Raw genomic sequence first — 16372 nt, forward strand, 5'->3', positions numbered from 1 at the left:
ATCAAAATCAGAACTGCAGTTGAGATGCAAAGAACTTAAAGCCTTTCTTTGCTTGGATCTCAGTCCATTTAGTTCTTAACTCCATTACTAATCTTTACTTCTAATAGTCACATAATTGCTCACTATTGTTAATAGTCTCCCATTCAGAACAATTTTCACCATTCATCAGTCTTGCATTCTGTAGAGTTCTAAAGGTAAAGGTAAAGGTTTTCCCCTGACATTAAGTCCAATAGTGTCCGACTCTAGGGGTTGGTGCTCATCTCCATTTCTAAGCCAAAGAGCCAGCGTTGTCCGTAAACACCTCCAAGGACATGTGGCCAGTATGACTGCAAGGAGCGCCATTAGCTTCCCGCTGGAGCGGTACCTATTTATCTACCGTTATTTGCATATTTTTGAACTGCTAGGTTGGCGGAAGCAGGGCCTGAAAGCGGAAGCTCATGCCGCTTCCTGGATTCAAACCTGCGATCTTTCAGTCAACAAGTTTAGCAGCTCAGCGGTTTAACCCACTGCGCCACCAGGGGTGCACCATTTAAAGATACTCAAATCTTTTTGGTAGACTAGAAACCGAGACACATGTGATTATATGAGGCTAGAGATGCATATGGTATATAAACAATAGGTGAGGAATTATGGGAGCTGAAGTTCAAAATCATCTGCAGTGTCAGAAATATTAAAAACGAACTAGGTATTTTTAATTACAAACATGTGAGTTAAGCACTGAAAGAGTTAAATGAATGCAATAACTCAGCAAAAGCTGAAGTTCTATATAAGGAGGTGTGCCTGTAGCTTAGTAGCCATCAGTCTGAGGTAAACCTCAGTGGGAGAAAGGCCTCAGTCTGTGAGAAGGTCTCACAGCACCAGGTAAGCATTGAGAAGGCCTCACAGTGTGAAGTAAGCCTTAGTCTATGAGAAGGCCAAGTGTGATAAGGCCTGGTGTGAGAAGCTTCAGTGAAAGAAGCAGCAGGTTAAAGGCCTCGTGTGTAAAAAGCTACTGTGTGAAGCTCCAGTATAAGTTCTTTGTGAGAGTGAAGCTGTTTTTCTACATGAGGAAGAAGCCCAGCATGGAAACAAAGAAGGAAGCATGAAGAACTTTATTTGTGTTGTAGAAATCTCGTTTTGTAAATAGTGCACATATATTATTTTCTAGGAAAAAAAACACCTATGGAAGAGTTAACATTGGTTTTTGTTTTTTTTATCAGTTTGGGCTACTGGTGCTGGGCCAAGCTGCTGGTAAGTTACTCTGCTGTACATTTGTGAAGAAGGTTTGTTGTGAATAAGCCCACTCACCCAACATGCAGGATCAAAATCACTTCAACTTACTGTAGGCCAGGGAGGAAGCCACCTCCTTCACGTTTTATGGCAATCGTTTTCTCAATTCTTGTTATTACCACAATGCACAACTACAACTTCTGGATGCTTTAACTCCCATGGTTCCATTCCATGGAAACCTTGGAGTTCTAGATTTGACTTTAGAATTCTCTGCTAGAGAGTTCTTGTATCTCAATTCATTATTTCACTATTGTTAAAATGAGATTAAAGTTACCTGCCCCCAAGAGCTTCTTTTAAAAATAGCTGTGAGAGAACTGATGGTAAAAGTAAGGGGTTTGGAGCAATGAAGAAACAAGTGAATAGTTTGTCTTGGCAATAGAGGAACCAATACTTTTGCTCTCTTTCCCATTACTAAGTACTTTTTTCTCATCCTTTCAACTTTGAAGAGATGAAACAAATGTTTGTAAGTGATTGGAAACTGTTTAAATGCCCAGTTTTACAAGTTGGAATAGAACTCTATGACTTCCTTTTCAATGAGAAATATTATTTTACAACTCAAAATTCAAGGAGCTGTTTTTAGCCTATCAGTACTATCAATGTTCTGTAATTGTGTAATGTGAAAGAAAGATCTTCCAATGCAAAATCTAATATGTTATCTAGTCCAGGGCTTTGCAAATTTTTCTACTCAGGGCCCATTTTGGCTCAATAAATTTGTATATGACTATATATGTATGTGTGTGTGTATATATATATACACACACACACACACGGATATGAAAAAGGTATAAAATCCAAACATTTACTGATAACAAACCAGCATTTGCAAGGCTTGAAAAACTGGCTGATTTTCCTTTTGATAAAGTACAGATGAAGCATTTTCTGTAGAGTCTACTGTAAACACTGCACAACAGATTCATGTGAATATCTAAAACAGCCTCTAGGTGATATTTAGGAAAGAAATGTTATGGCTCCGACATTGGTCAGCTTTAGTCAACACCATTATTCCAGGAATAAGCAGGGTTTTGTTTTGGTAATTTACATTAATACTTCCCCCAACGCTAGCCTTGCTGCAAGGCAAAAACGTACACTATCCTTTTAAAACACAAATTTATAAATAATTCAAGAAACCTAATTCAAGGTTCTCTGTACCATCTAATGTTGCGATACAACAGGGTTCTGTTGTATCACAACATTAGATGGTATAGAGTAGCTCTTGAAATCCACAAGTATGTGGACAATTTCAACAGAAACGAGGAAACTATGAAAATGAACAAAATCTAGCTACCAGTATTAAAAAAACCTCTAAAATTAGGACAGTAAATAAAGAACAACACTCTAAAAAGATGGGAATTCCAGACAAGAAACAACCAGGGCCTGCTAACACTTCTCAACAAAGGATTCTCCCAGGCAGGAAGCAGCCAGGCTTTGAAGCTGCAAGGCTATTCAATGCTAATTAAGATGATCAATTGCAACATTCACACTTGCCTCAAAACAGGCAAGAGTTCTTTCTCCCACCCTGGACTTTCCACAGATATATAAACCCCACTTGCCTAGTCTCCAACAATGGACACAACCTCTGAGGATGCCAGCCATTGAGGTGGGCGAAACGTCAGGGCAGAATGTTTCTGGAATATGACCACACAGCCCGGAAAACTCACAGCAACTCAGTGATTACAACCATGAAAGCCTTGAACAACACATTCAACAAGGTTTTGTTGTGCATGATTATACAGCCCAAACTAGAATACGGCATTTCAAAAATGTAAGGTATTTGAGGCTGCAAATACATACAGCCCAAACTAACCAGACGTATTCTCAAAGTTACCAAGTTGAATGCAATTAAAAATAAACAAAGGATGAATAAAAACAATGAATTCAAATAGAGAAATAGAATTCAAATAATTCTGTTACTATTGAGTAGACATGCACAGGGTTCGGTGGCCCATTGTTCTTTTGAATAGAAAATTGTTCCAAGCCATCTCCAATACACACATCTATTTTAAAAGACCATAAACAACACACAATTCAGATCACAACCTGAATTCCATTTGCAAAGTAAAATTGTACTATACTAAAGTTCAACAACATAATTAGATTTAAAAAAATCTGACAGTATTACAGGATAATGAGGAAACATTAGTAGAGGAAGGCTCTACAACAGGCATGGGCAAACTTCGGCCCTCCAGGTGTTTTGGACTCCAACTCCCACAATTCCTAACAGCCGGTAGGCTGTTAGGAATTGTGGGAGTTGGAGTCCAAAACACCTGGAGGGTTGAACTTTGCCCATGCCTGCTCTACAAAGTGGATGTTGATACTTAAAAGTAGTCAATTTTAGGAGTAATTTCTCCTTTCTAAAACTACTTTGCAGACTTGAAAAATCCATTAATGTAGCTTGTCTCTCAAGCAATTATTTTACCACCAATTGCTGATTTCCACACCAAGTTACCAAAGTGAAAATGAAGCCCAGGTTCTCACTTTTGAAGGTTGCTGGATTTTAATCTCTTGGGAGTCAGATGCAGAGTCTGATTTGGTACCTCCAGAGTTCGTTTTTTCCTTTTTTCGCTTCTGTTTCTTTTTCTTCTTTTTGGCTCCCAAGTCTCCTCCTGGACTTCTGTAAAGAGAGAAGAGGGGTGTGTTTGATTGTTATATATAGTACAAAAACCTTAAAAACTCATATAAATGAGAACCTGGTAAGTGCAGAACTATATATTTTCAGTGGTTTAAACCGCTGAGATGCTGAACCTTTTGGCTTAAGTAGTATTAGAAAAATATTTCTGTGTATCCAAAGATACTTTCCTTTTTCATACCTTTTCTCTAAAGAGGAATTAGAGGAATGATCTAAACCAGGGGTCCTCAAACTTTTTAAACAGAGGGCCAGGTCACAGTCCCTCAAACTGTTGGATGGCCGGATTATAATTTGAAAAAAAAAATGAATGAATTCCTATTCACACTGCACATATCTTATTTGTAGTACAAAATCCACTTTAAAACTATACAATAATTAAAATGAAGAACAATTTAACAAATGTAAACTTATTAGTATTTCAATGGGAAGTGTGGACCTACTTTTGGCTGATGAGCTAGGATTGTTGTTGTTATTGTTTTGTGCCTTCAAGTCATTTCAGACTTAATTTGACCCTGAGCGAGGGCTGGGTAAATGACCTTGGAGGGCCGCATCCGGCCCCCGGGCCTTAGTTTGAGGACCCCTGATCTAAACCCTAATTCCATACTCCATTATCAACATGGAAAAACATTAGTTATTGATTATGATGATTTTTTTAACATTTCTCTTCTGCCCTTTGCCCAATTCAGGATTTATGGTGTGGTGTAGTGGGTTAAACCACTAAGCTGTAGAATCTCCTTAACGGAAGGTCAGTGGTTCAACTCCATGGGATGGGCTGAGCTCCCGTTGATAGCCTCAGCTTATGTCAACTTTGTAGTTCAAAAACATGCAAGTGTGAGTAGATCAATAGGTACCGCTTCTGTGGGAAGGTAGCAGTGCACCATGCAGTCATGCTGGCCACATGACCTTGGAGGTGTCTATGGACAAGCATTGAAGCGATGGTCCTCCGCCATCAACTCCGCTGGACTGGCCATGTTGTCCGGATGCCCGACCACCATCTCCCAATAGTTGCTCTATTCCGAACTCAAGAATGGAAAATGGAATGTTGGAGGACAGGAAAAGAGATTTAAAGATGGGCTTAAAGCCAACCTTAAAAACTCTGGCATAGACACTGAGAACTGGGAAGCCCTCGCCCTTGAGCACTCCAGCTGGAGGTCAGCTTTGACCAGCAGTGCTGCAGAATTTGAAGAGGCACGAATGGAGGGTGAAAGAGAGAAAGGTGCCAAGAAGAAGGCGCATCAAGCCAACCCTGACCGAGACCGCCTTCCACCTGGAAACCAATGCTCTCACTGTGGGAGAAGATGCAGGTCAAGAATAGGGCTCCACAGTCACCTACGGATCCACAAGAATACTGATCCTGGAAGACTATCCTACTCGTCCAATGAGGGATCGCCTAAGTAAAGTAAAAGTAAGTAAGTCTATGGACAAGCCGGCTCTTCGGCTTTGAGATGGGGATGAGCACCACCCCTCAGAGTCAGACACAACTAGACTTAATGCCAGGGGAAACCTTTACCTTTACTTAAATGAGTCCAGCAAACAGAAAGATGAGGAAGCAGACCCATGCCTGTCTGCAATATTACTTACCTGGTGGATCCAATTCCAATTCCTCCCCTCTTCCCAGTTCTTTTGCCCAAGCAAAACAGACATTTGTGGCACACAGGAAGAAGGCAAGTCAAATCCGTGTGTATGCAAAGTGGCACGCTGGACTGAATTCCCCTCTTCCTGGGTGCCTTGAATGTCTGTTTCACACGGGAAAAGGAAGGGAAGTACCAAGTAAAACATAAACACAAGGCATGTTCACCTCCGGAACAGTCGCCTTGTCCACCTCCTTTGGTAGTGAGGCCACAAGCATGAGAGTAATCAAAATCCTATGTGTGAAACTCGTAAAAGCATTTGATTAATTTTTCCCCTTAAATTCTTAGGAACATAATTATGCAGCAAAGGGCACATTGACATTAACACGATGATGCAGCTTGGAATTGGTTTGGGGGTAGGGAGCAGGTTTTGCCACTCGGGTAATTAGATTGACTGGTCTGGAACTGGTGATTACATCCTGTAAATGAATGCGGATGTTTTATGTTTAGGTTTTATGTTAGATATCATTTTTAATAAGTTACGTCCAGATCCATCATTGTTTGAGTCCACAGTGCTCTCTGGAGGTAGGTGAACTACAATTCCAAAACTCAAGGTCAAGGCCCACCAAACCTTCCAGTATTTTCTGTTAGGTGTGGGAGTTGTGTGTGCCAAATTTGGCCCAATTCCATTGTTGGTGGAGTTCAGGATGCTTTTTGATTGTAGGTGAACTATAAATTCCAGCAACTACAACTCCCAAATGACAAATATCAATCCCCCCCCCCCCACCCCACTCGTATACAAATTTGGGCGTATTGGGTGTTTGTGCCAGTGAATGAAAATATATCCTACATATCAGTTATTTGCATGACGATTCATAGCAGTAGCAAACTTACAGTTATGAAGTAGCAATGAAAATAATTATATGGTTGGGGGTCACCACAACATGAGGAACTGTATCAAGGGGTTACGGTATTAGGAAGGTGAGGAACCACTGGTGTAGATGGAGCCAAAGAAGGCATTTAACCCATTATGACCCTCATGCCCATTGGGGATAATAACAATAACAATAATCACCATCATCTTTATTGCATTGTCGAAGGCTTTCATGGCTGGAATCACAGGGTTGTTGTAGGTTTTTTCGGGCTGTATGGCCATGGTCTAGAGGCATTCTCTCCTGATGTTTCGTCTGCATCTATGGCAAGCATCCTCAGAGGTAGTGAGGTCTAGTTCCAACAGACCTCACTACCACTGAGATGCTTGCCATAGATGCAGGCGAAATGTCAGGAGAGAATGCCTCTAGACCATGGCCATATAGCCCAAAAAAACCTACAACAACCCTATCATTTTTATTTTTACACCCTGCCGCCATCTCTCGGAAGGGACTCGAGGCAGGTTACAAAGGGGCAAGCCCAGAGAGCACAAAGTTAAAACGTAATGCAATAAAATAAAAACCAGACCAAACCAAATAGAAACGTATCACAGTAAAACATAACATCATGAAAGCAGTACCATGGGAGCAATAAAAGTGCTGAGTTCAAAGGGCTTTGAGTTTGTGCAAAATTCCTAGATAGAGCTAAGGGAAAATGCAAAATTCAGTGGCAGGGATGAGAGAGTAATGTCCTTGGGCTTTATAATGTCAGGCTTGTAAATTGTAGATTGCTAAAGTGCCGGAACTTAGGTATTAAAGGGTCAATTCTTTGGAACTGCCTAATCAAAGGCAAAACGGAACATCCATGTTTTTAGGTTTTTGCAGAAAGCAAACAAGGTAGGTGACAGTCTGATCTCCCTCGGAAGAGAGTTCCAGAGCTGGGGGGCCACCAACTAGAAGGTCCTCTCCCTCGTCTCCACCAACCACCTCTGAGACAGAGATGGAAGTGAGAGGAGCGCCTCCCTGGATGATCTTAGGGCTTGTGACTGTGACCGCATTTTTATGTACGAACACACACGATCTCTTCAATCATCTGGAGAGGCCCTGCTCACACTCCCACCTCCTTCGCAGGTGCGATTGGTGGGGACAAGGGAGAGGGCCTTCTCGGTGGTGGCCCCGACTCTGGAACTCACTTCCCAGGGACATTAGACATGCCCCAACGTTAGAAGTCTTTAGGAGGAGCCTGAAAACATGGTTGTTCCAGTGTGCCTTCCCAGAATAAGGAGAACTCTCAGCAATATGTCCTCTCAATGCACTTTAATACTGACTTAGGATGGACTGTGCTCCCTCATTTCTCTCCGAAAAATCCTATCCTAGTTATAATTTTCAATTTTAATCTATTAAATTTGGCCCGGCCATTTTAAAAATTGTTTATGTCACTATTGATTGTTTTTTGTTTATGTGATTTATATGATTTGTATTTTATTGATTGTTTATTGATGTTGTGTTTATGGATCTTTTGTTTGATGTACTTTGGGCTTGGCCTCATGTAAGCCGCACCGAGTCCCTTGGGGAGATGGTAGCGGGGTACAAATAAAGTTTATTATTATTATTTATTATTGTGTTGATTCACAGGGGAAGATGCTTGTAAGACCTCTAATGAATACCTAAAAACATACCATGGAATTAGACTGAGAATCTAGAGATGGGGACATTTTTTGGCATGTAGGTAAGTGAATTGTGACTCCACTGATATATGGATAAGATGGCTAAACTGTAGTGCAAGTTTTTATTTTGAAGCTAGGATCATAGTCAGCACATTTTCAAAATTGCTTCTGACTCTGATGCCACAACCCTTCTTTTGGGTTTAGCACAGGGTACACAACTGTAGCTTTCCAGGTGTTTTTGGACTGCAAGTTCTGCGTTCCTTCATAACTGGGTATACTGTTTTGCTCTTAGCTGCAGCAGAACATTTGGAGAGCTTCCCCTGCCTCCGGGTCCAGCCCTAATATAAAACATTGCTGGTCTAGACGGAGATGCATTTTTATGCACCGCATGGCTGTAATACAAAACACAGTTCCTGTGCCAAAGGGGGGGAAACCACACATGTTCTTTCACAGGAACATTAGGCAAACGCCAAGAGTGACTGCGGCAGTGACACACACATGCATACACACGGCGTAAGAGTTGTCATAGCTACACTTTTCTGAGAATTAGGTTTTAAATCCAGCATAATGGAAGAAGGGCAGTTGTGAGCCTAGATTTTAATCATATTGCAGCCAAATAAAAAAATACACACACTGCAAGGATTTCCTTTAAAACTAATGGGTGTGTATATGTGAAAAAGGATCCTAAAATACATTTGGCAAATTCAAGCAGGCAGCCAATGCTATCACTGACAATACAATGAATTAAGCTTTGGAGAATGTGAGCAGAGGTGTATCCATGCAGCTTGGATATGTAAAAAAAGGAGCTTAATTACATAATCTCCACCTCTCGAACGGCACTATCCAACATCAGCCACAACCCTTGTTTAAACAGGTCTTTATAGTGAAGCAGAACAAAAAAAGCCTCCTCAGGGTAGAAAAATACTAACTCTACGTCACAATACATACGTTCAGCCTTCTAGTAGAAATAAATGTATGTGAAAGCTGCCTATACCTGCGTGCCAGAGAGCTTTCTTATCACATTATGTTTTGTAGCAAGTTGATGCAACCCACTGCTGCCCTGAGCACTGTTTTATCACATCACAACAGCATCACAGGCCCAATATTTTTCCCTTTTGCGGTCAGCATCACATAGCCTAATTTCAAAATGTCAATATGGAGGAAAATGGCTCAATTTACATACTTGGCTCACACCAAAGAATATGACAAACAACTGTCCCCTCTTCTTTACATGAGAAGTGAAGCTGGAGATCAAATGAGAGGCTGTGCGTTCAGTGTCACAAAAGGACGCCATTCGGAAACACAGCAAGACATTTGACACGATCAGATTTTTAAGCAACATGCCAGCTCACAAACACCTTGGCTGCTTTGCTGCGCACCCACAAAGACAACAAACAATACTGAGAACTGAAAAAGAAAAATGTCATGTGGAGAAGAGTAAAAAAAAATGTTGATCTGTTGGAGATAACTTGGCTTGAAAATGAACAAAATCTGGCTACCAGTATTAAAAAAAACTCTAAAATTGTAACAGTAAATAAAGAACAACACTCAAAAGACAGGGGAACTCCATACAAGAAACAATCAGGGTCAGCTAATCACCTCTCAACAAAGTATTCCCCCAGGCAGTAAAAAGCCAAAACTTCAAACTGCTAGGTCATTAAATGCTAATCAAGGTGGCCAACTGAAACATTCACACCTACCTCCAACAGACAAGAGTTCTTTCTCCCACCTTAAACATTTCACAGATATAAACCCAATTTTCCTAGTGTCCAACAGACCTCACAATCTCTGAGGATTTTTTTTTGTCGTGTCAGGAGTGACTTGAGAAACTGCAAGTTGCTTCTGGTGTGAGAGAATTGGTCGTCTGCAAGGACATTGCCCAAGGGATGCCCGGATGATTTGATGTTTTTATCATCCTAGTGGGAGGCTTCTCTCATGTCCCCACATGAAGAGCTGGAGTTGATAGAGGGAGCTCATCCGCCTCTCCCAGGATTCAAACCTGTGACCTGTCGGTCTTCAGTCCTGCTGGCACAGGGGTTTAACCCACTGCGCCACCGGGGGCTCCACCTCTGAGGATGCCTGCCATAGATGCAGGCGAAATGTCAGGAGAGAATGCTTCTGGAACATGGCCATACTGCGAAAAAATATTTTGGCTTACAAATAGCGCTACATAGACCTTGAAATGCAAAGAGCACCTAAACTATAAGGAACCTATTCAATCTTGCCAGGTTGAGGAGCAGGAAAAAAAACATCAACTAAACCTGAAGAAAACATCAATATCAGTAAATCAGACAAACATTATTTCGTCTCCGCTAGCTCACCATATGCCAAGCAGACACAATGTGCTTATTTCCATAAAAAGCGAGAGAATGAAATCAGGAATTATAATGATCTGATATTACACAAAAAGGGAATCTTTCTTTTATATCATTATAGAAATAATTTTGGAGTTGTGAACACTTTGTCTTGTATATTTTATCATCATTTTAAAAGAATTTATTCATGTCATAAAAAGAAACTAAACAAAAAAACAAAAGTTTCAGAAAAAAGATGCAAAACATGATTTTTCTGAATTTTTCTGTTTTACCCACAGCCTTCACTTCATTGAAGCAGATCAAATTAGGAGGAGGCTCCTTACAAGAATGCAAACTTAGGCTGGAGGCTGTCATTGCTTCAGGCTTGCTGGATATACTTAATTTCTTAAATACGGCCTTAATTGGAGCCTGAGGCAATAAACATACACTTACAATTAGAACAAAAACCCTCTTGAGCCCAGGACCTTGTACTGAATATCAACATTCAATTGAAATCACATTTTTTCCATTAAGAAAAATCTACTCCTGGTCCCTTATCCACTATACAAATTTTCTTTAATTTTGATAACTGGGGAGGCAGAAGGAAAATAATTAATGTTGCCACCAATATACAATTGGAAAGTGGAAACCCAGAGCAATCTCCAGTCTATCTTCCAGATCTATACAACGCCGACTTCCAGTTAAGTGGAAGTGAAGATTGTGTTGTAGATAAACCAGAAGCTAATGGCTTAACAGATTTTTTTTGTCATGTCAGGAGCGACTTGAGAAACTGCAAGTTGCTTCCGGTGTGAGAGAATTGACCGTCTGCAAGGACATTGCCCAGGGGTCGTTCCGATGTGGGAGGCTTCTCTCGTGTCCCCGCATGAAGAGCTGGAGCTGATAGAGGGAGCTCATCCACACTCTCCCTGGATTCGAAGCTGCTGTCAGTCTTCAGTCCTGCTGGCACAGGGGTTTAACCCACTGAGCCACTGTGGGCTCCTGATGATTTAGAGAGAATTGTGAGCTTTCCTGTGGCACAAAGTGATAGGCCCTCAATTCTGGGAAATTCAGGTCTGGGAAATGATGGTTTTTTTCTATGAGAAAACTGGCTCAGAAAGTGCAGGGCCTCAAGGGCATTTGGGGAGTCAGAAGTAGCAACAGCAGATAAGGAATTGAGTGAAGAGCTGTGTTGATAAGGAGGGTTCCCAGGAGAAACCACCTGTAGCTACGGAGATCAACAAAAGTCTTTGTTTACAAATCAGAACCAAAAATAGATTGTGTCGATCAGAAAGATTACGTGGGAAAGTTGTGCAGATAATTCACCGGAGACGTAATGCTTTCATGGATTTCTATTAAACAAGTTGTTTGCCTTAAGGTCAGTTCAGGCAACATTGCATTTGAGTGAGAAACGAAGCCTGAGTTCTCTTGTTCCTAGTTCAAGTCAAGCATTGGTTTTGGATTTAATATATCCTGGAAGTTATCTATGTTATTGTTCAGATACTCCTGTTCATGTTTTTACTAGTTATACCTTTTTGCTTGTGGACTTATACTGTACCTGTGATTCCTGGCTATTTCTAGACTTTGCCACTTCTGGAACTTTATGAGACATTTGGATAACTGTTTGATTATCACCTGTTGCTAAACCTTCTTGGATTATATATCTTCCTTCCTTATTCCTGATTTTTATAGGCTTTTTTGTGTTTCTACAGTAAACTGTTTCCTCATATTCCTGGACTCTTGTGTGATACGGTGGTCATAGGTGTTTCCAGGCTTGGAATGCAAAACATTGGGCAGCGCAACTCAATAACTTTTTCAGAACAGTGACCCATTCACACTCCACAATTATAGCACTACCACTCTATTTCAATTGGCATCATTGGCATTTGTTAATATGGTGCACGGGCGTCTACAGTTGCTGGAACTCACTGATCTTGAGGTTCCACTATATGTCCTAGGTTAACAAAGTAGATGTGCTCCTTGAAATTACTTCTTTAATAGAAAACTTGCTAGCAAAAGCAGAAATAACATGGGAAGAACAAAGACAGGCTCCTATACTCCAAAAGCAGTTATTTGACATGTTTCCGCACACTTTTTCTTCCAAACTAAAGATGCAAACATGACATGAAACATCCAAATTGAGGTGAGTCTTGCATAAGTACACAAAATATTTTTCTTCAAACCTTCCAAAGATCACTTAAAGTTTTTTTTTTCCAAAATGCAGGGAACATCTATTTGCTTTTTATTTTACCACTAGCTTGAGTACCCGGCAATGCCCAGGTTATTTGAAAAGGGCATTGTTTGTTTTTGGATGTTAGGTAATATCAGTTTGGTAATGTGTAACCTTATTGATAAGAAAAAAAGTCAGTCTTTGCTTTTGTTTTCTATGAATGCTCCCATTAGAAAATGGATAAGGATTTGGGTGAACAGCAATTCCCAAAAATTGAAACTTGGCCATGTTGGGTTCGGTCCAGATTCAGTTCACATTGCTCTCTGGATGTAGGTGAACTACAACTCCTACATATCCCCCCAAAAACCGCCAGTATTTTTTGTTGGTCATGGGGGATCTGTGTGCCGAATTAGTTCCAGGTTCATTGCTGGTGGGGTTCAGAGCGCTCTGTGATTGCTGGTGAACTATAAATCCCATTACCTACAACTCCTATACATTAGGATCAAACCCCCCTCCCCCCGGCATCAGGGTTCTGTGTGCCAAATGTGGTCCAGGTCCATTGTCTGTGTAGGTTGAACTACAAATTCCATCACATTGAGTCAGTCCCACAAACCCTTCCATTATATTCAGTTGCCGATCAATTTCTCTCCGTTTGCTGTGTACCATAGAAAAGAGTAGGAAAGGGTTATGGTAGAGGCAGTGGGTGGGATCATGAGAATTCCACACCAATGGAGAGAGCAGGAAACACTGAGATATCCCCAAATGAAAGCATTAACTTATTGGTGGGCAGTATAGTGTTTGTGGAGGACATTGGCATGCCTCTTGTCCATGTTCATGGTGCTCGATATAACCTGAAATGTCAATGAAGGGAAGGGCCAATATTGTCTCCTGAGTGGTGGAAGTTATAGCTGTGGAAGTGGGAGCCTGTCTGCGAAAGTGGGCATCCCAGTCACACACACACATATACATATTTTAACTTTTATTATGTATTTAGATACATTGTATCGCTGCAGCAATCTAAATGAATACAGTTCTTGGAAGCCTCTGATGAAAGATTTTGGGAAAACGTGACCACAAAGAATTAACCTATATACCCTCTTGAATTGAAAGGGGATTTTAGGAATTCCTTGAAGCCACTTCCTGTCTGGCTCCCTTTGAGGCTCTCCACAGAAAAAGTTGGCTTGCTTTATACTTCAAGTACGTGTATTTCAGTTCAAATAAAAATGTGTATGCACCCTAAGAGCTAAGGTTGCTGTTTAGCCAATAACCAGGTGTGCCCAAAAGCCTTTCTAGTCCTTCTCAGAAGTTTCATAAAGAGGTAAACAAATGCAACAAATCCAGGGCATTTTTTCTTTAAATATCCCATTGAGGATAGATAATATCTAGTACTGTATCTAGTACTGTAGACGCTATCGACTGTAAGGCACACCCTAATTTCAGTACCACCACTAATAAAAATACATAAGATACACTTGCAATTCTGGAGTGAAATAACAGATTATTTAAAGCAAGATAACAAGAAGATAATTGTGTGAAGAATTTAGAAACACGCAAAGGAAATAATAAAAGAGTTAAACAACAAATAGAAGATGAAAGAAAGGGCAAAAACCTCAAAGAAGATGCCCGGAAGTCACAGAAATTTTATCTTATTTTATCATATAGCTTTCCCCCCTATATTTTCCTTTATTTTTTTCTTGTCTTTCTCTTTTCTTTATTCTCTCTCTTTCTGCTCCTCTTTTCTTACTCCTTTTCTTCTACTCTTCTCTTTTTCTTCCTTCCTCTTTTCTCTACTCTAGTCAGTAAAGGATTGTTTTCTCTCTCCTTTTCTTGAACTTTGTTTTTCTTTTCTTTTTTGCATTTTTTCGACTTTTATAAAATATGCAAAAACTCTAATAAATACTATTTTTAAAAAGATAAACTTTTAATTCTAAGACAAACCCATTTTTAGAGATGGTTATATAGGAAAAGGGAGCTCCCAGTGGAGCAGCGGGTTAAACCACTGAGCTGCTGAATTTGCTGATGAAAGATTGGTGTTCGAATCCAGAGAGCAGGGTGAGCTTCTGCTGTTAGACCCAGCTTCTGCCAACCTAGCTCTTTGAAAACATGCAAATGTGAGTAGATCAATAGGTACAGCTTCTGCAGGAACATAACAGCGCTCCATGCAGTCATGTAGGCCATATGACCTAGAAGGCGTCTATGAACAACGCTGGCTCTTCATCTTAAAAATGATGATGAGTATCACCCCCCAGAGTCGGACATGACTAGACGTAAGAGGAAACCTTTACCTTTGCAATATAGGAAAAATCGTGTCTTGGAATGGAAGAAATGTGTTTATAATAGTTATGTGAAATCTGCTTCTACATGAACTTCAGCAAAGAAATCCTTTACTTTTGAAACTGCTAACACACTGCAGCTTGCTCATATGCCTCTGTGTGTAGATAGAGAATTGCCTTGCTTTCATGTCAGAAAGGAAATCATGCCACATATTCCCTTGCACTAAGTTAGAATTTATTATGAGGTATGCATTATTAAAAGGGTGCTTTACTCAGCCTATTTCTAAGCAGGACTACAAACATGTTTCCAGGCTTCAGAACTTTGGACACTGATTATTTTAAGCATCCCATGGGGAAAGAATATGAAGTAATTTAACTGCAAGCTACTGTTTACTTCTGATGAAAAAGCACATACATAAAGATGTAGAGAGACAACTAGAGGCAAATGCAATAATGAAGAGCCAATACAAAATTGTCCTTTCTGTACTAGCTATGCAAATAAAAATCTATGGATGTTTACAAGCCCCTCAACATACACACAGGCTGATGGCATGTAATGGCGACTCCAACTTTGGAATTCAAGCTCTGAATCCCTATTCAGCCATGAAAACCTGTTGGGTAACCTTTGGCAAGTCACACTTTCTTAGCCCAAGGAAGGTAATGACAAACCTCACCTGAATAATTTTTGCCAATAAAACTAGTAATAGGTTTGTCTTAGGCCCTATCTATACTGCTATATAATCCAGTTTCTGAATCCAGATTATCGGCTTTGAACTGGATTATATGGCAGTCAAGATTCATATACAGGCAGTCCACAAGTTACAAAAAAATAAGTTCTGTAGCTTTGTGGTTAAACTGAATTTGCATGTAAGTCAGATACATTTTATAAGTGTAACTCCAGCCAAAAATATTTTTTTGAACTTTGGATAGCACAGGGAGGGATTAACACCCCTGTGGTGTTTGTTTTGCTGTCTGTGCTCCCAGATTCCACCTCACGTTCTCTCTCTGTGATAATTGGATTTTGAAAAAAATGTATTGTTGTGGAACAAGGATTGGTGATAGAGCGTCAGTGGATACAGCATTTCCCCATGATAATAACTCTTCCAGGAGTGAATTTCCCTTCCAACGGGTAGATACCTCTCACTTCCTGTTGTCTCACCCCCATTCCTAACAATGAGCCGTTTGTAAGTCAGATGTTTGTAACTTGGAGACTGCTTGCAATCAAATTCAAAGCAGGTAATCTAGATTCAGAAACTGGATTATATGGCAGTAGATCCAATCCTAGGATCACTCTTAGAGATAAATGTCTTGAAGGTACATCACAAGAATGCACATATATACATATATTAACAATTTCTGCTGATGTTCTGGCATGTTGGTTTGCCAGCGTTCAGATCCAAAATGCAGAAGAGAAATCTCAATGAGCATTAATTAGACAACACTAATATGGGACAGTATCTCAATAATGTAGTTTCTCTATACACATGTCCCTTGAAGCTAGACAGGTGTTGGTGGCAAAGTGGTTTCAGATTTGCTTTTCCTCTGAAACAGATGAAGTCTATGCAACTGAACCTATCAACTAAATGAAGCTCTCAACCCACAACTGCACATACCCATATTGCAACCAATGCTTTCC

General features: G+C 40.3%; 1 protein-coding gene across 1 annotated transcript in view; it reads right to left on the reverse strand.

Annotated features, from left to right (window-relative positions):
* Positions 1 to 16372, reverse strand: part of NMT2 (N-myristoyltransferase 2) — a 47657-nt gene that overhangs the window by 20044 nt on the left and 11241 nt on the right. Inside the window, exon 2 of the mRNA XM_060782327.2 lies at positions 3745 to 3880. Coding sequence (XP_060638310.1) covers positions 3745 to 3880 — 136 coding nt within the window. The remainder of the gene's footprint in view (positions 1 to 3744; positions 3881 to 16372) is intronic.

This window comes from Anolis sagrei, chromosome 6 (assembly GCF_037176765.1).
Source record: "Anolis sagrei isolate rAnoSag1 chromosome 6, rAnoSag1.mat, whole genome shotgun sequence".
NCBI classification, from domain to species: Eukaryota; Metazoa; Chordata; class Lepidosauria; order Squamata; family Dactyloidae; genus Anolis; species Anolis sagrei.